The sequence below is a fragment of the Leucoraja erinacea genome, chromosome 2, assembly GCF_028641065.1.
Source record: "Leucoraja erinacea ecotype New England chromosome 2, Leri_hhj_1, whole genome shotgun sequence".
Taxonomy (NCBI): Eukaryota; Metazoa; Chordata; class Chondrichthyes; order Rajiformes; family Rajidae; genus Leucoraja; species Leucoraja erinaceus.
Window position 1 is genome coordinate 61,258,790 of NC_073378.1, and position 22,365 is coordinate 61,281,154.

General features: G+C 41.8%; 1 protein-coding gene across 2 annotated transcripts in view; it reads right to left on the bottom strand.

Annotated features, from left to right (window-relative positions):
• Positions 1 to 22,365, bottom strand: part of LOC129710522 (ATP-binding cassette sub-family A member 13-like) — a 231,706-nt gene that overhangs the window by 196,293 nt on the left and 13,048 nt on the right. For both annotated transcript variants that reach the window (XM_055657542.1, XM_055657554.1), the window contains exons 5-6: positions 19,712 to 19,740; positions 16,539 to 16,711 (exon numbers count right to left, since the gene is read on the bottom strand). In XM_055657542.1, the coding sequence (XP_055513517.1) occupies positions 16,539 to 16,711; positions 19,712 to 19,740 (202 nt within the window). The remainder of the gene's footprint in view (positions 1 to 16,538; positions 16,712 to 19,711; positions 19,741 to 22,365) is intronic.

Consider the following 22,365-nt stretch of genomic DNA (forward strand, 5'->3'; position numbering starts at 1 on the left):
AAAACAGTTGTTATTGAAATGGAAAATGATAGATTTATGTAAATTCACATTAATTAAATTAAAATATATGAAATAGGCAAGAGCACTGACATGTATTTACAATAACTAATTTGCCCTCTCTTGCTATCTATTTTCATGGACAAAATTTAAAACTGAACTAAAGCAATCAGCAGCACAAACTGAAAGATTGTCATATGTTTGTCCAAAGCTTCCGATATATATTTTACGCCTTTTTTTTTGCTAATTCCTGTTGTTTTTATTTAAGTTCTGATTCAAGAATATTGCCATATATGTGATTCCTTCTCCTTCCAATGCTACCGTTTAAATCTGAGTATGCATTTGTTTCTTTAACTCATTTCATTCTTGTCTCTCTCCCAATGTTTTCAACTCTATTTTGTCCTACAAACAATGGATCTTAGCCATTCTCTTACTGCCTTAATTTTCAAAAATATTTTCTACTTTGGTGGTCTGCAAAATGCAACTTTTTAGCTCTGGTGTGTATCAATCACAGCTACATGAAGATGGACAGTGTGATAATAATGTTGAACATGATTTACTTCCCAAACCTACTGAGTCTCTTGGCTTACATGTGTCGCTAGACACATTCATCTATTCAATCATTTGTGGGTTTTTTATGAACATATATTAGCTAGACCAAAACTAGTATTGACTATTATTATATTAATAATATATTAAATCTATTTGGCCTTATTTCATAATTTAAAAATGCCCTCTGTAGTCTGTAAAATACTTTGCTTGCAGTGTAATTTAAAATATTATTTCCAACTAGCATAGATATCAAGGGAATTAAAACATAAAAGGTTTTAAGTTTCTTTATCTCTTAAAATAAACATTTTATGCACATGATTCCACAATGTATTTTGTTTCTTAACACTCTCCCTGGAATACTGAAGTATCATATTTCCTTTTTGAAATACGTTAAAAGTGATGATATATGAATGAGATCCAAAGGGAAAGACTCACTGTAATTCTTCAAAAACTTCCATTATAAGTTGACAAAGATAGACAATAAAACCTCAATTGAACATCTCCTCATGTTACTCACGGGAGGCTTTCTAATCTGACAAAGCATGCAATCCTGTTCCTGTGGTAAAGACATTCTGTTTCCTGGAACACTCCGGGGTTTGGTCAAGTTTAATATCAGTCTCAAAGTTTAGCTCAAGCATTTAATTTGACACAGTTCAATAACAAGGTAATTTTATATATTGACAAAAAAAATGTATAGGTATCCATTGCATATGATTTATGTAGGAGACAAGTGAAAATAAGGCATCAGTGATCCTTCTACAGCAAGAATTATTAATCCCTTATCTGACATGGGGTGATAGGTTGGAATCAGCATATGTTTTCCTTGGCTATCTTTGGCCTGGTACCATGAGACTTCTTGGCATTGAAAGGCAATAGACAATAGGTGCAGGAGTAGTCCATTCGGCCCTTCGAGCCAGCACCACCATTCAACCTGATCATGGTTGATCATCCAGCAAATATTCAGAACTCTCAGGGTCATCGCCCGCAGACTGTACAACTCTATGCCACGACCTTTGATGGCTGTGCTCTTCCTAAGGACACGGCATACTCAGGAATGGTGATGAAGAATCAGGAGGATGGATTAAACAATTGCTTCCATATGTACAACCATGTCAGGCTGATATTTGCAAATTTCACCACATCCCCAGATGTATTATGCTTTACTTCATTTTCTCAGATTTTCTTATGAGATAGAAGAATCCATTTGGTTCATTGTTTCTATGCCAGCTTTTAAAGCATTCCCAATGTGGCACGAGTGTCCCGGGGAGCTGCAGACCAATTTCTGCAGACTCTAGGGATTAATAAAGTTCTATCGTATCGTCTCATATCGTAACAGTTTCACTGCCACACTTATTTCCTTCTAAGCTCTCATAGTAGTAATGAGGAATAAAGAATGGACTGCACAGGTTTTTTGCATCAGTCTTCACAGTAGAAGACACCAGCAATGTGTCAGAATTTCAAGATAGTCAGGGGGCTGAAGAGAATGCAGTCACTATTACTGAGGAGAAGGTGCTTGGGAATCTGAAAGGTCTGAAGGAGGATGTCACCTGGACCAGATGGACTGCACCCCAGGTTTATAAAGAGGTAGCTGTTGAGATTGTGGATTTGTTAGTAGTGATCTTTCATGAATCACTAAAATCGGGAATAGTACCAGACGAATGGAAAATCGCAAAACATAACTCCACTGTTTAAGAAGGGAGTGAGCAAAAGAAGGGAATTTTTAAACCAGTAAGTCCGACTTCAGTGATTGGAAAAATATTAGAGTCCATTATTAAGAATGTGGATATTTGGGGTAGTTGGAAGCACATACTAAAATAGGCCGACATCAACATCGTTTTGCTAAGGAGAGATCTAGCCTGATAAATTTGTTGTAATTTTGAAGAAGTTTGAAAATTTGAGGCAAGGTCGACACAGGAGAGTCAGTGGATGTTGTTTACTTGGATTTTCAGAAGGTCTTTGATAAGCTGCTACACGTGAGGCTGCTGAACAACAAATGGGGCCCATGGTATTAGTGGCAAGGTACTAGCATTGATAGAAGATTGGCCAAGTGGCAGAAGGCAAAAAATGGAAACAAAGGGGGGCTTTTTCTAGTTGGCTGCCAGTGATTAGTGGTGTTCTGCAGGGGTCGGTGTGGATCCGCTACAATTCATTGCCACAGGCTGTGGAGGCCAAATTAGTGGATATTTTTAAGGCAGAGATAGATATATTTTTGATCAGTACAGGTATCAGAGGTTATGGGGAGAAGGCAGGAGAATGGGGTTGGGAGGGAGAGATAGATCAGCCACTAAGCTGGGGGGCAGTGTTAGCTGTGAGGAGGATGCTAGGAGACTGCAAGGTGACTTGGATAGGCTGGGTGAGTGGGCAAATGTTTGGCAGATGCAGTATAATGTGGATAAATGTGAGGTTATCAATTTTGGTGGCAAAAACGGGAAAGCAGACTATTATCTAAATGGTGGCCGATTGGGAAAGGGGGAGATGCAGCGAGACCTGGGTGTCATGGTACACCAGTCATTGAAGGTAGGCATGCAGGTGCTGCAGGCAGTAAAGAAAGCGAATGGTATGTTAGCTTTCATTGCAAAAGGATTTGAGTATAGGAGCAGGGAGGTTCTACTGCAGTTGTACAGGGTCTTGGTGAGACCACACCTGGAGTATTGCGTGCAGTTTTGGTCTCCAAATCCGAGGAAGGACATTATTGCCATAGAGGGAGTGCAGAGACGGTTCACCAGACTGATTCCTGGGATGTCAGGACTGTCTTATGAAGAAAGACTGGATAGACTTGGTTTATACTCTCTAGAATTTAGGAGCTGGAGAGGGGATCTTATAGAAACTTACAAAATTCTTAAGGGGTTGGACAGGCTAGATGCAGGAAGATTGTTCCCGATGTTAGGGAAGTCCAGGACAAGGGGTCACAGCTTAAGGATAAGGGGGAAATCCTTTAAAACCGAGATGAGAAGAGTTTTTTTTCACACAGAGAGTGGTGAATCTCTGGAACTCTCTGCCACAGAGGGTAGTTGAGGCCAGTTCATTGGCTATATTTAAGAGGGAGTTAGATGTGGCCCTTGTAGCTAAGGGGATCAGAGGGTATGGAGAGAAGGCAGGTACGGGATACTGAGTTGGATGATCAGCCATGATCATATTGAATGGCTGTGCAGGCTCGAAGGGCCGAATGGCCTACTCCCTGCACCTAATTTCTATATTTCTATGTCTATGATTGAATGGTGGAGTAGACTGAAGAAGGGTCTCGACCCAAAACATCACCCATTCCTTCTCTCCAGAGATGCTGCCTGACCCACTGAGTTACTCCAGCATTTTGTGTCTACTGGCAGAATAGACTTAATGGGCCAAATGACGTAATTTTACTCCTGTCACTTATGACCTTATGCCAGCTTTTGAAGTGTTTTTTTTTAAATTTCAATTCATATTTAGACCCAATGACTCCAATGGACAGGAGACATTGTTCACCTGTCCAACTCCTGAAACAATCCCTCTATCCTAAGCTCTGAGATGGGATAGTGACTAAAATCATTTATAAAATGTAATATCCTCATTAACATGTGAATCCCTGACCAAGGACTGCACAAAATGAAAAAAAAAAAAAAAGTATATGGGATGTAATTGGCAATTAAGTCCATTTATCAGGAACACACAGAATCTTGGTGTAAATGGCAAGAGTTCACCACTTCCCAAACTATCCACCATCAACCAAGCAGTACCTGCCTACCTGTGGCACGCGGTGGTACTTCATCGGCTGACTACTCAATCAAACTTCTACAGGTGTACAGTGAAGAGCATATTGATTGATTACTAGGCCGTGGGCCGAGGAGCTTTATTCCAGTGTTTCGTGACCCAAGTCACAGAACTACATGAAATGTCCACATAAACTACATGAAATGTCCTCAGAAGGGTAAGGAAAAGAAGAGGACAACAGTAATAGGGGACTCTATAGTCAGGGGGTCAGATAGGCGATTCTGTGGACGCAGTCAGGAGACCCGGATGGTAGTTTGCCTCCTTGGTGCCAGGGTCAGGGATGTCTGAACGTGTCCAAGATATCCTGAAATGGGAGGGAGAGGAGCCTGAGGTCGTGGTACATATAGGTACCAACGACATAGGTAGAAAAAGAGAAGAGGCCCTGAAAGGAGAATTTAGGGAGTTAAGAAGAGAGTTAAGAAGAAGGACTGCAAAGGTAACAATCTCAGGATTACTGCCTGTACCACGCGACAGTGAAAGTAGGAATGGAGTGAGGTGGAGGATAAATGCGTGGCTGAGGGACTGGTGCAGTGGGTATGGATTCAAGTTTCTGGATCATTGGGACCTCTTTTGGGGAAGGTGCGACCTGTACAGAAAGGACGGGTTGTACTTGAACTCGAGCGGGACTAATATCCTGGTGGGGAGATTTGCAAAGGCTATTGGGGAGACTTTAAACTAGAACAGTTGGGGGGAGGGACTCAAATAGGGAAAGCTAGCAGTCAGTGTGTGAGGCAGGAGGCAGAGAAGGGTAGCACTCTGACCCAAAATGTAGGGGAGAAAGAAGAAAAAGACAATAAACAGAGAATAAGAGGGGGTGGGTTTTTTAAACGTGTATATTGTAATGCTAGGAGCTTTGTAAGAAAGGTGGATGAACTTAGAGCCTGGATTGACACCTGGAAGTATGATGTTGTGGCGATCAGTGAAACATGGTTGCAGGAGGGCTGTGATTGGAAACTAAATATTCCAGGATTTCATTGCTTCAGGTGTGATAGAATTGGAGGAGCAAGAGGTGGAGGTGTTGCATTGCTTGTCAGGGAAGATATTACAGCTTTGGCAGGATAGATTAGAGGGCTCGGCTAGGGAGGCTATTTGGGTGGAACTGAGAAACGGAAAAGGGGTAGCAACACTTATAGGGGTGTATTATAGACCGCCAAATGGGGAGCGAGAAATGGAAGAGCAAATATGCAAGGAGATCACAGATATTAGTAGTAAGCACAAGGTAGTGATTGTGAGAGATTTCAATTTTCCACACAGACTGGGAAACACATTCTGTAAATGGGCTGGATGGTTTGGAGTTTGTAAAACGTGTGTAGGATAGTTTTTTGCAGCAATACATAGAGGTACCTACTAGAGAAGGGGCGGTGCTGGACCTCCTGTTAGCAAATGAGACACGTCAGGTGGCAGAGGTATGCGTTAGGGAACAGTTTGAGTCCAGTGATCAAAATACCATTAGTTTCAATATAATTATGGAGAGAGTCAGAACTGGACCTAGGGTTGAGATTTTTGATTGGAGAAAGGCTAACTTTGATGAGATGCAAAAGGATTTAAAAGGAGTGAATTTGGACATTTTGTTTTATGGGAAAGATGTGGGAGAGAAATGGAGGACATTTAAAGGTGACATTTTAAGAGGACAGAATCTTTATGTTCCTGTTCGGTAGAAAGGAAATAGTAAAAATTGGAAAGAGCCCTGGTTTTCAAGGGAAATTGGACATGATTCAGAAAAAGAGAGAGATCTACAATAATTATAGGCAGCATGGAGAAAATGAGGTGCTTGAGGAGTATAAAGAATGTAAAACGAATCTTAAGAAATAAATTAGAACAGCTAAAAGAAGATACGAGGTTGCTTTGGCAGGTAAGGTGAAAGTAAATCCAAAGGGTTTCTACAGCTATATTAATAGCAAAAGGATAACGAGGGATAAAATTGGTCCATTAGAGAGTCAGAGTGGACAGCTATCCGCAGAGCCAAAAGAGATGGGGGAGATATTGAACAATTTATTTTCTTCTGTATTCACCAAGGAGAAGGATATTGAATTATGTGAGATAAGGGAAACAAGTAGAGTAGCTATGGAAACTGAGATTCAAAGAAGAGGAAGTACTGACACTTTTGAAAAATATAAAAGTGGATAAGTCTCCAGGTCCGGACAGGATATTCCCTGGGACATTGAGGGAAGTTAGTGTAGAAATAGCAGGGGCCATGATAGAAATATTTCAAATGTCATTAGAAACGGGAATAGCGCCGGAGGATTGGCGTACTGCGCATGTTGTTCCATTGTTTAAAAAGGGGTCTAAGAGTAAACCTAGCAGTTATAGACCTGTTAATTTGACATCAGTGGTGGGCAAATTAATGGAAAGGATACTTAGAGATAATATATATAAGCATCTGGATAAACAGGGTCTGATTAGGAACAGTCAACATGGATTTGTGCCTGGAAGGTCATGTTTGACTAATCTTCTTGAATTTTTTGAACAGGTTACTCGGGAAATTGATGAGTGTAAAGCAGCGGATGTTGTATATATGGACTTCAGTAAGGCCTTTGACAAGGTTCCTCATGGAAGATTGGTTAAGAATGTTCAATTGTTGGGTATTAATGGTGGAGTAGCAAGATCGATTCAACAGTGGCTGAATGGGAGATGCCAGAGCGTAATGGTGGGTGGCTGTTTGTCAGGTTGGAGGCCAGTGACTAGTGGGGTGCCACAGGGATCTGTGTTGGGTCCACTGTTGTTTGTCATGTACATCAATGATCTGGATGTTGGTGTGGTAAATTAGATTAGTAAGTATGCAGATGAAACTAAGATAGGTAGTGTTGTGGATAATGAAGTAGATTTTCAAAGTCTACAGAGAGATTTATGACAGTTGGAAGAGTGGGCTGAAAGATGGCAGATGGAGTTTAATGCTGATAAGTGTGAGGTGCTACATCTTGGCAGGACAAATCAAAATAGGACGTACATGGTAAATGGTAGCAAATTGAGGAATGCTGTTGAACAGAGGGATCTAGGAATAACTGTGCACAGTTCCCTGAAGGTGGAATCTCATGTAGATAGGGTGGTAAAGAAAGCTTTTGGTGTGCTGGCCTTTATAAATCAGAGCATTGAGTATAGATATTAATTGAGTATATTAAACGGGGAAATGCAGACCAGTTAGCCTGGTGGGAAAGATGCTGGAGCCAGTTATTAAAGATGTAATAATGGGGCATTTGGATAGCAGTAAAATGATTAGTCCCAGTCAGCATGGATTTATGAAAGGAAAATCATGCTGGACTAATCTTCTGGAATTTTTTGAGGATGTGACAAGTAAATAGGATGATGGGGAGCCAGTGGATGTAGTGTATCTAGACTGTCAGAAAGCATTTGGTGTGCATTTGCAGACAGCAGGTGAACAGAGGGATCTTGGAATAACGGTGCACAGTTCTCTGAAAGTGGAATCTCATGTAGATAGGGTGGTAAAGAAAGCTTTTGGTGTGCTGGCCTTTATAAATCAGAGCATTGAGTATAGAAGTTGGGATGTAATGTTAAAATTGTACAAGGCATTGGTGAGGCCAATTCTGGAGTATGGTGTACAATTTTGGTCGCCTAATTATAGGAAGGATGTCAACAAAATAGAGAGAGTACAGAGGAGATTTACTACAATGTTGCCTTGGTTTCAGCAACTAAGTTACAGAGAAAGGTTGAACAAGTTAGGTCTTTATTCTTTGGAGCACAGAAGGTTAAGGGGGGAGGGACTAGATAGAGGTCTTTAAAATGATGAGAGGGATAGACAGAGTTGACGTGGATAAGCTTTTCCCACTGAGAGTAGGGAAGATTCAAATGAGAGGACATGACTTGAGAATTAAGGGACAGACGTTTAGGGGTAACATGAAGGGGAACTTCTTTACTCAGAGAGTGGTGGCTGTGTGGAATGAGCTTCCAGTGAAGATGGTGGAGGCAGGTTCGATTTTATAATTTAAAAATAAATTGGATAGTTATATGGACGGGAAAGGAATGGAGGGTTATGGTGTGAGTGCAGGTAGATGGGACTAGTGGAGAATCAGTGTTCGGCACGGACTAGAAGGGTCGAGATACCGTTTCCGTGCTGTAATTGTTATATGGTTATATTGTGTAAAAATATTATATAAATCACCCCTGAAACTCATATTGAACAAGACTTGCACATTTTTATTAAATTAGAGAAAAAACGGAAAAATTTCGGGTGTTTTTCGTCCAATCAAACACGTTTAACATAGAGTTGGATGCCAGTTGGCCAATCACGTGCTTTGCTTCAGGCTAGCACACAACATGGCTGAGAGGACTTCACTGATGCCTGTTTTACTGGAGATTCCGATGAAGGTTCTTTCTAGTTCTGTGGAATACATGCCATGGAAACTTGCAGCAGGGCAATTGAATTTAGTGAGAAAACCATTAAGAAGTCTGAAGAATGTGTAGCTAAGTGCAGAGAAGTGGAAGAAAGTCTTGAAAGCAAAGTCCCTGCTGAGATGCTGCAACACAAAGTCGTGAAATCAGTGAAACTTTATAAATCAACTCAAACTGAAAGGTAAGATCTAAAGTCTGAATTTATGAAAATGAATCTGTATGGACTTTAATTAATTTAATTGCACCCTTTTATAATGTGAAAAAATGAGATTTGGAGTCTGTACATTCACATTCATTCATTCACTCACTCACCCGTTCACTCACTCATTCACTCATGAAGTTGAGGGCCTAAACTATGTTTAGCCATAACACAAGGCAAATTAAACATTTTCACTTGTTGTAGTTTAATAAGTCTTTAACATCTAATCTCAGAGCTGCCTGCAATAACTTACTGGGAAAAAGTGCTCCGATCGCGGGGCCTATGTACTTAACATAGTGAAGCCGCGGTCTCAATTAAGTAGCGGCCGATTCGCGAACGCGGGCGGGGGAGGAAGGCTGTACATAGTGCCGTCTGTAGCGGCCGTTTCCAGGCCCCGACCACGGGAGAAAAATGGAGGAATATTCATTGCACTTTATAGGCTGCCATTGGAGTGAGAAATGGTCAGAAATGGCTGATGTTTATGTAGAAATGAATTGGTGTATGTGAACTTGAACTTGAACTAATTTATCTATGGTAGTAAGTGTTATTCTCATTAACATTAATAAGAGGTTGAAATGTTATGAAGTGAAGTCCATGCAGACTTAATGACTATGAGATGTTTTTTTGTAGCCTCTGCCTGGCCCTCCATGTGAACTTGAACTAACTTATCAATGGACATCAAAACTTATCAAAAGACATGGAATCTGATGAAGAATATTCAGATGACGATCAGATGTAATGTATACAAATAAATTGGGGAAATAAATGATTATATAAAGTTTTATTTTAGTATCGATCGATTCACCGTTTATTTGGTCAAATTATTTAAACAATGAGTGAATTACTTATGATAATGGAGTGCTGCTGAATGACAGTGCAACAGCCCACCCATCCACACATAAATACACCCATCCACACACACATCTATCCGTACGCACACTTCCATGCATGCACACACACATACACATCCATCCGTACGCAGACATACATGTACACTTCCATGCACACATACATCCACACACACATCCACACATACATTGACACATCTATCCATTCACACATACATCCATACATACACACTTGCATCCATCCACACATATACATTTGACATGTATACACAGACAGACACACAAACACTCAAACAATGCAACACTTTTAGGGTTATTTTAGGTTAAAGGTAATCACCCTCATTTGGAAAGGCACCATCGGGGGGTGTCTCTTATCATGTATATAGGCTTATTGTAGCTTAAAATGAATACTCAGCGAGCAAACATCAAAGTATTTGATTCTTGGTCAGGATGTGACATTTACATCAGAAATAAGACAGGTCTCTTACAGGTCTGCCACCCAGCCTGGCACTGCCCCAGTCCCACTATGGCCATTCCCCCACTCTCCCCACTATGGCAGTCAGTGGGGTTCAGTAAAAGGGGGAACCCAGAGGATCGGTCCTGACCCTTTAATTAGGCAGGTTCATGAGCCCTAAAACCTGGGACCTCTGCTGCAGTCTCATTACATTTCCTATTTAAAGCGGCTGAAAGATGCCTTGCAAGACTGTCCCCCAGCCTGGGACTACCCCAGTCACACTATGGCCATGACTCCCACTCTGCACACTGGCAGTCAGTGGGATTCAGTAAAGGGAGGAACACAAGAACTGCCCTCACCCATTAATTAGGCTGGTTCAGGAGCAGGACCTCTGCGACAGTGTCATTAAAAAAAAACTCACAATTATATTCATCATATTATTTTATATAATATAATATAATTATACTTAATTATATATGATTACAGTCATATTTACGAGATATATATAGGCATAATAAATATAGTTTAAATGGACTGCAACACGGAAATAGGCTGCCCATGGTGTAATATGGGCATTGGCCACTAGACACTTTTTTGATGCTCGGCCCAAAGCCTAGTTTGGCAACTCAAACGTCTAAGAACATAGGAAGCTGCAGAGAGTGATGGACATGACTCAGTCCATCATAGCAATTGACCTCACAAACACGGCAGGGATGCTGCCTCAAGAAGGGAGCTAATATTATCAAAAATCTACACCACCCAAGCCACACTCTTGTCATGCTACCTTTGGTGCATGAAAACTGTTCCCTGTAGATTGAAGGACAGCTACTTCCCATTGACCATTAGGCTCGTGAACTACACTGAACAACCATAACTAACCACAATCCTACCTCAGCATCATAGAGATATTATGGACATTGTATTAGGGATGAATGATGTACTTCAGCTTGTATGATTAGGTTCTGGCTACAAAAAATTATGTACATTTAGATTGTTTAAATGATTTAGATGAAGGGATGGAAGTTAGATTAGCAAATTTGCAGATGACACAAAGCTGGGTGGCAGGATGGCTGGTCTGTCATATGTTGAAAGAATGGAGCAACTGTGCTTGTATACACTGGAGTTTAGAGGGATGAGAGGGAATCTCATTGAAATATAAGATTATTAAGGAATTGGACAAGCTAAGGCAGGAAACATGTTCCCGGAGTTGGGGGACGTGCAGAACCAGGGCCCACAGTTTAAGAATAAGGGGTAGGCCATTTAGGAGGAGGAGGAGCCATCTTGGGGAATGGCTGCTAACCAGCAGCCATCCATTTACTTTTTTTTGCAGTTTTAGTGAGTCCTGTGCCTTGTTTGTGGGAGAGATATACTTTTGAATGTGGGGGGTAGGGGGTAACAATATTTCTAGGTCCCTACCTGGTCGGTGAGGCAGCTTTTTCTCCGGGCTGCCCCGTCGACCCGTCCTCGTGGCCTACCAGCGGGCGTGGAGCTCCGTTTCCTGGCGGGGACTGCCCAGCACCTCGGCTTCGGTGGCGGCACAGCGCTGGTGCGCTATCGTGGAGCGGGCCATGCCTTGCCTGGGTCGCCGCGCTGGATCGATGCGCTGGAGATCTGGTGAGCTGTGACCACCGAGATCAACACCTCCGGGCTGCGGGTCTGCGGAGTGGAGCAGGCGGAGCAGGCGGCGCCGACTTTAACATCGGGAGCCTGGGAGCTCCAAACCGGCGCAGCCTTGTTGGCTTCAGAAGCCGCGGTCCCCAGTTAGGAAGTGGTCGTTCCAGGTGGCCGAGCCGCTGAAAAGACTCTTTTCAATAGCACCCGGCCAGAACGGCCAGGAACATCAGGCCTCCGTGGCAATAGCGGAGGCCTCAATAGGCCCGACTATGGGAGAACTGGGGATGGGGACTGGACATTGTGCCTTCCCCCACAGTGGTTACCATTGTGGGGGGGGGGGGGGAGATGATTTTTTGTGTGTACTGTGAATATGTTAGTTTGTGTCCAAGGTGGCTGTCGGAAGGGAGAGTGGACGCTGGCGTAGTTTAGCTGCCACTGATCTCTCTTCACATTGTGTTTTTGATTTTTTGTCTTTGGAGCGAATTCTGTCTTTAATTTGTGTATTGGTGATGTCCTTATTATTTATTTTACTCCGACAATGTTTTTTCTCTCTTGTTTATTTCTGTAAGGTGTCCTTGAGACTTTGAAAGGCGCCCGCAAATAAATTTATTATTATTATTATTATTATTATTTAGAATGGATATGAGAAAAACCTTTTTCACCCAGAGAGTTGTGAATCTGTGGAATTCTCCGCCTCAGAAGGCAGTGAGGGCCAATTCTCCGTGCTTTTAAGAGAGAGTTAGATAGAGCTCTTAAAGATAGCGGGTCAAGGGATATGGGGAGAAGGCAGGAACGGGTTACTGATTGTGGATGATCAGCCATGATCACAGTGAATGGCGGTGCTGGCTCGAAGGGCCGAATGGCCTACTACTGCATGTATTGTCTATTGCGGGGGTTCCCAACCTTTTTCGTCACGTTTATCCCTGGCAACTCTAACAGCACATAACAATGTTATTTCACTTATTTATGAACTAATGATGAACAGATACCAGTATACCAGAACCAAACAGTCAGTGAATGAGAAAAAATATGTACAAATCCAGAATCAATAACTTTACTCCCTGGGTAGGTGAAATTTACCCCCTGGGGGTAATTTACCCCAGGTTGGGAAACCTTGGTCTATTGGCTATTGTCTAGTTATTGTGTCTGTAAACATTGCAGCAAGTAAGAACGGTATTGTTTTACTTCCAGTGAATATGACAATTAAATACTCTTGACTCTCCATAGATGCTCACTAATCTTCAAATTATTTCCGGCATTTTCCGATTTATTTTTGAGAAGGTCAGTAGTTTTGGAATTATTGTTGAATCTGTTTTCCCATCTATCAGATTACATTCCAGATCATAAACACCATAATCTTCTACATTTTTCCTTTACTCCTTTTTTGTGAATCGGTTTAATGTTTTTCCCACCAGTCAAATGTTTCTGACAGTGGGAACAGTTTGTCCTTTAATACTAAATACTTCATAATATTGACCACATATTAAATATCCTCTGAATCTTTAATTTCTCACTGTAATCAGTCAAGCATCCCCGAGGCCTTCTGGTAAAAGCCCACCACACCCTCTCTAAAGATGTTACTTCCTTTCTAATGTGCAGTGAACTAAATAGGCCACAATGGTCCCATTATTGACTGCAGAGGTTGAAAATGCAAGAGACAGGAGGTTCGGCGTGGAAACTCCAGATTGATTTGCCAGCATTGTCCTATTTTGCTTGCTGAGTGCATAAAGCCATTGTTTTCATGCCTTTGTCTCCAAAATTGTTTTGCATTTTACCGTATGCAACCATAATCGAGCCACACCCAGCTTCATAACCTTTGGATTTGTTTTCAATTTTAGAAAGGCTCACTTTACACTCAACAATTCAATGGGGTTACTATCGGTCAAGAGGAAATGCCTTCCGTATTAAAATCAGTTGTGGATACCTGGTATCTAGACTATTGCTTAGAATATAAAGCAGAACCCAGTGGGCACTGATATCAGTAATAGGTGGTTAAAATCACTCCAAGCTAATTGAATGCTCTTAAATTGCAGGAAATGGCTTGGCAACACTGCCACTAACTAAGCTGGCTGTATATTGAAGGTGAAATATGCCAGATTGGATCTGTGGTTGGTAGCCAATGAGCTAATATGAGGTTAATCTACTTAGAAACAGATCCATCCGCCCAACTTGTCCATGTTGACCAAGATGTCCCATCTACACTAGTCCCACCTGCTCACATTTAGCCCACATCCCTCAAAACCTTTCCTATCCCTGTACCTGTATAAACGTTTTTACAATACTATTGTAGTACCTGCCTCAACTGCCTCCTCTAAAAGTTTACTCCATATACCCACCACACTCTGTGAAAAAAAAAGTTGCCCCCCCCCCCCAGATTCCTATTACATTTTTCACCTTAAACCCATGTCTTCTGGTTCTTGATTACCATGCTCTGAGTAAATACTTTGGATGTACCCCCTGCTGATCTTACACATGTTTATAAAATCAACCCTCATCCTCCTGTGGTCTAAGGATTAAAGTCTAAGACTGTCCAACCTCTCCCTGTAGCTCAAGCCCTCAAGTTCTGGCAACATCCTTGCACACCTTCCAGCTTAACAACATCCCTCCTATAGCAGGGTGACCAAAACTGAACACAATATTCCATATGTGGTATCATCAACGTCTTGTACAACTGTAAAATTACATCCCAACTTCGATTATTGGTACCCCAACTGATCAAGGCCAATCTACAGAAAGCCACCTTGACCACCCCATGTACTTGTGAATCCACTTTCAAGGAACTATGCACCTGCACGCCTAAATCCCTCTACTCGACAACACTACCCAGAGCCTTGCCATTCAGTGTGAAGGTCCTGCCCTGGTTTAATATTCCAAAATGCAACATCTCACACTTCTCTGCATTAAACTTCATTAACCAATCATCAGCCCAACTGACCAAGATCCTGCTGTAATTTTTGATTACCATTTTCACTATCTACGATACCACCTGCTTTATTGTCATATGCAAACTTACAAATCATACTTTCTATAATCTCATCCAAATCATTGATTATAAACTACAAACAGCAATCTAATCTTTCATAAATGGTTAATAAGATCAATGTGGAAAAAAACGGATTTGGTTTGCTTGTCATTCCCGTGATTTAAAACGATTTTACAGAGATATCGTTGGTGGTATTTTTCAGTGTCATGAGATACCTACCATAGGTCTCTGAAGTACATGGGAGGACCAAAGATACTGCTGCCTGGTAGACCATGTACCAAGGCCGAGTCTGGATCGTCAAATAAACCTTTCCTTAAACGACCATAGACTGTGCTAGCACCTTGTAGGCATTGGTGCATTCCCTCATTGATGAGAGAAGATATGGGAAGTGGTCAACATTTTACAGGGTTTTCCCAGTGGAGCACATCACATCCACAGCCCACCACAGCAAGGATCTACCAACCCACACCTACCTTGTGAGAACCCGTTTAAATGGTGTGGAAGCAAGCTACCCTTACTCTGGAGATACGATCTTGAAAGAAGAATTAGCTAGCAGGGACACACTCTCTCCAACCAGCTGACCAACTACTCACTTCTGCTTATTTCAGGAAACAGCTAAGGCCTGTGAATTACTATATTCCGATTTGGAATAAAGGCAAGTGGTACACCATTATATGGCCTATCATCCACAAGTGGCTCATCATCCACAGAATTCATATTAACACCATGATTACTAAATTCCTTTGCATGCTAGAATCCAAATTCTTATCGTTTTCAGAGGTTGTCATTCAGTGCTACTCACTGTTTATACTGAGCATTAAATAAATTGTGCCATTTCTACTACAAAATCTTAAAGTAGAAACCTGCCTCAAAACCTCCATGCTTAAAAAATGTCTTTATGCTCGTTTGTAATTGATGACATTAAATTATCTCCATATAGCCAAGTCAAAAATGAAAAGTACAATGAATCAAAAAAAAAATAGGAGAACAGTTTATAAGAAGAATTGTACATCTATTTTTAAGTGAGACACAGTAAAATATGGAATCCACACAAATCAATCAATCCCTTAATCATAAGGGATGTTTGCATTTTAAACTGTGCAGTGAAGACGACCGCAACTCACTTGGCTTCCCTCCCTTGTAGGCCGACATTCCAGTTCAAACAATAAAACAAATAACTGAAACTCATTCTATAAAAAGGAGTGGCATCTTGCACGCAACAGGAAAAGCATGTTTTTCTCACAAAGTCAAGCAATCTTATCATGGGTGTGTTGTCATCCTGGCTCAGTGTATAATTTGTCCCAGTGATAAAATTTTCCTTCCAGCTAAGGACACCTGCAACAATATAATCACCTGTACCATTCACCCATCAACTATGCAAAGTGCCATCTCAGAATTGTGGCCATTATTAACAAGTAATTTTGTGCATATCTCATTCTTTCATAACACCATTTAAATAGATATTTGGGCTAATACATGGTTAGAAAAGGCTTAGTGAGATATGGGTCAGGCATGGGTGAATGGGACTACCCTGGGTGGCGTATCTTGGTCAGAGTAGGCTCTCCTACTGGTCAATACTTTTCTACATATTAGTCTACTCCTGAATTATTACTTCCAATAGCTTCCCTACTTATGACATATTGTACAAATTGGCCTATAATTGACAGGTTTGTCTTATTCCCTTTGATTGAATATTATACACCACGGAATCAGCATTTATATGTATGTTGATCACACCCAGATTTCCCTCCCCACCACTTTCCTCAACTCTTATCTCTGCATGTAATAAATCCATACCTTTTTAGATTCATCAGCATTTCAGCCATGATACCAATCCCTCTGCTTAAAAAGTCTTCATTCATCAGTACATCCAACAGGTTTGGAAGATTAAACAGAATTTCCCAGGTATATGTTTCATTGTGAATTCTTTCTATTATGGAAGTGATTGTCTCCATTTCATTCAGAGCCATCTATTAATATAAAGCAAGCAAATTAGATTTGTCAAAAATGAATTGCATGACAGGATTTACTTCTACAAGCAAGAAAATATAAAATTGGTGTCAGCAGTGACAGAAACATGCACATAAATTTGTAATTACTGTGCATCAAGGAACCATTTCAGACATGCCTTAGCTAACAAAATTAAGATAATTAAGTATTAATAGACAAGGTCAATGCACAAAGTCTTTTACCCAGAGTCGGGCAATCAAGAAACAGGACAATGGTTTAAGACGGGAGAGATTTAATAAGAACTCAAGGGGCAACTTTTTCATACAAAGGATGGTGGGTATATGGAACAAGCTGCTGGAGGAGGTAGTTGAGGCAGATACTATAGCAACATTTAAAAGACATTTGAACAGGTACATGGATATGAATGGTTTAGAGGGATATGGGCCAAATGCAGGAAAGTAGGACTAGTTGGATGGGGCATCTTGGTTAGCAAGGACAAATTGGGCAGAAGGGCCCGTTTCTACATAGAAAATAGGTGCAGGAGGCCATTTGACCCTTCACCGCTATTCATTGTGATCATCCCCAATCAATAACCCATGCCTGCCTTCTCCCCATATCCCTCGATTCCACTAGCCCCTAGAGCTCTATCTAACTCTCTCTTGTCCATCCAGTGACTTGGCCTCCAGTGCCCTCTGTGGTAGTGAATTCCACAATTTCACATTTTTCCTGCATCTAGCTTCTCCAGTCCTTCAATAAGTTTCTATAAGATTCCCCCCCCCCCTCATCCTTCTAAACTCCAGTGAATCTTTTCATTCTTTCCTCATATGACAGTCCCGTCATCCCAGGGATCAATCTCATGAACCTACGCTGTACTGCCTCAATCACAAGGATGTCCTTCCTCAAATTAAGAGACCAAAACTGGACACATTATTTCAGATGTGGTCTCACCAGAGTCCTATACAACTGCAGAAGAACACCTTTCCTCCTATACTAAAATCCTCTTGTTATGAAGGCCAACATTCCATTAGCTTTCTTCACTGCGTGCTGTACCTGCACACCAATTTTCAGTGACCGATGTACAAGGACGCCCAGGTTCGCTGCACCTCCCCCTTGCCTAATCCAACCCCATTGAGATAATAATCTGCCCCCTTGTTTTTGCCGCCAAAGTGGATGACCTCACATTTATCTATATTATACTGCATCTGCCACGCATCTGCCCGCTCACTCAACCTGTCCAGGTCACCCTGGCAACCCCCTAACATCTTCTGCACAGTTTACACTGCCATCCAGCTTTGTGTCATCCACCAACTTGCTAGTGTTGCTCCCAATTCCCAATCAATAATATCCAATCTCCCGTGCGGAACCTTATCAAATGCTTTCTGACAGTCTAGATACACTACACCCACTGGCACCCCTTCATCCATTTTACTCGTCACATCCTCAAAAAATTCCAGAGGATTAGTCCAGCATGATTTCCCTTTGATAAATCAATGTTGACTTGGACTAATCCTTTTATTGCTATCCAAATGCCCCATTATTACCCCTTTAATAATTGACTCCAGCATCTTTCCCACCACCAAAGTCAGGCTAACTGGTCTGTAATTCCCCATTTTCTCTCCGACTCCTTTCTTGAAAAGTGGGATAACATTAGCTATCCTCCAATCCACAGGAACTGATCCTGAATCTATTGAACATTTGAAAATAATCACCAATGCGTCCACTATTTCTAGAGCCACCTCCCTGAGGACCCTGGGATGCAGGCCATCAGGCCCCGGGGATTTATCACCCTACAGTCCCATTAGCCTACCCAATACTATTTCTCGCCTAATGAAAATTCCTTTCAGTTCCTCTACCCCCTTAGATCCTCTGTCCTCCAGTACATCTGGGAGATTGTTTGCGTCTTCCTTAGTGAAGACAGATCCGAAGTACCTATTCAACTCTTCTGCCATTTCCTTGTTACCCATAATAATTTCACCCGTGTCTGCCTACAAGGGACCCACATTTGACTTTGCTACTCTTTTTCCCTTAACATATCTAAAGAAGCTTTTAATGTCCTTTATATTCCTGTCCAGCTTCCCTTCGTACTTCATCTTTTCAGCCCGTATTGCCCGTTTTGTTTCCTTCGGTTGTACTATGAAAGTTTCACAATCCTCTGGCTTCCGGCTACTCTTTGCTGTGTTATACATCTTTTCTTTTAGTTTTATTCTATCCCTAACTTCTCTTGTCAGTCACGGTTGCCTCCTACTCCCCTTATAATCTTTCTTCCTTTTTGGAATGAAATGAGCCTGTGTCTTCCGAATTATGCCCAGAAATTCCTGCCATTGCTGTTCCACCAACATTCCTGCTTGGATCCCTTTCCAGTCTACCTTGGCCAGCTCCTCTCTCATGCCTTCATAGTCCCCTTTGTTCAACTGCATCACTGACATTTCCGATTTAACCTTCTCCTTCTCAAATTGCAGATTAAAACTAATCAGATTATGACCACTACCTCCAAGCAGTTCCTTTACCTCGAGTTCTCTCATCATATCTGGTTCATTGGACAACACTAAATCCAGAATTGCCTTTTCTCTGGTCGGCTCCATGACAAGCTGCTCTAAGAATCCATCTCGGAGGCATTCTACAAACTCTTTCTTGGGGTCCTGGACCAACCTGATTTTCCCAGTTTACCTGCATATTGAAATCCCCCATCACCACAGTGGTATTACCTTTGTTACATGCCAGTTTTAATTCCTGCTGCAACTTACACCCTACATCCAGGCTACTATTTGGGGGTCTGTAGATTCTTGCCTTTACAATTCCTCAACTCAATCCACAGCGACTCTACCTCGTCAGTCCCTATGTCTTCCCTCGCAAGGGACTGTATTCCATTCCTCACCAGCAGAGCTACCCCTTGTTTCTTTGCTGAATGACTCAATGACTGTTACTTTATGGCACTCTCATTTCAGAAAATGCAACACAATTGATTTTAATAAACTACAATAAACTGATTTTTAATACGATGTCCTAATTTAATCACTTACCATGGATGATCCATTATTCGCAGATTCACCTGATAAAGATAAGATAAGTCAAGCACAGCTTTGCAGTCCACATCAGCTCATATAGAACATATGCAATCTTTGCAAGGCATAAAACAACTTTTAGTAATAGGCATGCAAACATTTGAATGATACCATAGGACCTCAATATAATTCAGATCAAGGACGGAAATCTATGCTTTAATTCTATACTTGTTCTGACCTTTATACAAGAGATATTGTAGCGTAGAATCCCTCAATCTGCGTTCATAAAACCATAAAACCTCCTGTGCTGTAGACTGTCCTGGAGCCTATCAATCAGTCTAGCTTGAAGCTGGAGAAGGAACTTACTTTTATTTTTTTAAATCACAAAACACAGGAAATATAGTTTGGCATTTGGCCCTTCAAGCCAACCCTACCATTCAATATGATCATGGCCAATCTGTTTGTGGCCTCATCTCCTCGTCTGAACCTGCCACATATGTTCCAAAACTAATCATCTAAGTAACCAAGAACCAAAAACCATCCACCAATTACATGAACTCAGCTTTTCGCTGGTGCTGATTAATTTGCTTAATCTTTCTAACATTCTCTTTTGATTCAATTTCAAGCAACAGCTGTATTCTGCGTCTCTCAGTTCCAACATGTTGATCAAAACACAAAGTGCTGGAAGAACTCAGCAGGTCAGGCAGCATCTTTGGAGGGAATGGACAGAGGGGATCCTTCTTCAGACTGGTTGGAGCAGAGGCAAGAAAGCTGGAAAAGAGAGGTGGGGGCGGAACAAAGCCTGGCAAATGATAGGTGGATACAGGTGAGTGGGGGTACCTTGGCAGATGGGGGGGGGGGGGGGGGGGGGGGAGTAAATGACAAAGGACAAAGTCTGGAAAGTAGACAAAAGGATGTCAGATAAAGTGCAAAGAGAACGAGTGAAATATAAATCCAGATGAAAGATATGGGTGGAATGGGACATTGGGAAGTGGAAGGGAAAGAAGAAAGAACAAAATAAAATATGGAATTCAGGGATGGGAGATGAATGTATAAAGGAGGTTAGAGGAGCAGGATGACTGGTGGGGTGGGAGAATGTGTGTCCACTGGGATGAGGAGGGAGGTACAGAAGAGAAGGGGGATATTACTTGCAATTGAGGAACTCAATTTTCATACTGTTGGGTTGTAAGTTATCCAAGTGAAATATTAGATGCTGGTCCTCCAGTTTGTGTGTAACCTCACTCTGGCAATGGAGGAGGCCAAGGACAAAAAGATCAATATGGGAATGGAAATTAAAATGGTTAGCAGCAGAAAGAAAGAGTTGGGGAATAGTGCTGGGTACATTTGGAACCAGGGGTGTTCAATGTAACCAACAAAATGACAGGAATAGCAGGGGCACAAGCAACACCTTTGACTTGAAGTGAGACTCAACAGAGTTGTTAAAGGTGAGGAGAAGTTCACCAGACGGAGAGTGTTGGTTGAGGGGAACTGATTGGGTTTCATCCTTTGTATTCGGTGTTCCTGAGTGGTCTTCTTCACTTTAGCGTGACCAAGCATAGACTAGATTAATGTTTCACCGAACATTGGCGTTCTGTCTGCCAGGCTCTGCTGGACCTCCCGGTTGCTAATCATTTTAACCACCAATCCTAAACCAACCTTTCTTTCATTCATTGCCATAGTGAGAACACAAGCAAACATCTCAAATTGCTTTTGGGTTGCTAACAACCCAACGCTATGAATATTGAATTCTCCAGTTTCAAGTAATACCCCCAACCCCCATTCTCCCTCTTTTTCCTGTAACCCCTGCCACTCCAGTGAGTGCACATTAACCCACTACATCCCAATCACCCTGCTCCTTTCTCATCACTCATCTCCCATCCCTAGTACCCAATTTCACTTTTATCTCCCCTCTTTCCCCCCTTATCCATTCCACCCATATCCCTCCCTCCAGCTTTACATTTCACTCCTCTTCTCGCCATCTGACACCCTTTTATCTCCTTTTCACCTCTAGCCTTTGTCAATACTACTCTACACTAATCAGTCTGAAGAAGTGTCCTGTCCCATGAAAATCATCTGTCCATTCCCTCTCCCGTTGATCCCTGATCTGCTGGGTTCATGTAGCTATTTGTGTTTTGCTCAAGATTCCAGCAGCTGCAGTTTCTTGTCTTCTTCCATTGTTTTGTTACCCTTTTTAACTGCCCTTGTTTATCTATTAACTAGTTAGTTTTAGTTTTAGTTTTGCAGATACATCGTGGATACAGGCCATTCAACCCACCGAGTCCCAGCTGGCCAGCTATCACCTGTAGACTAATTCTATCCTTAGGGAAGCCAATAACCTATAAACCTGCACGTCTTTGGAATGTGGGAGGAAACCAGAGCACCCGGAGAAAACCCACGCAGTCACAGGGAGAATGTACAAACTCCGTTCAGGCAGCACCCAATGTCAGGATCGAATTTTGGTTTCTGGTGCTGTAATGCAGCAACTTTACAGCTGCGACACAGTGCTGCCCCTAGATGCTGGATAGGATCAAAGGCATAGTGTTACCTGAACAACTTTGGTCACCCTGAGAGGCAGTCCCTTTGTTCTCTTTACCCCACCTTCTCTCTGCAATTTTTGACACACTTATTTTCTCACTATTACAAATCTGGAATAGGGTTATTGACTTGAAAAG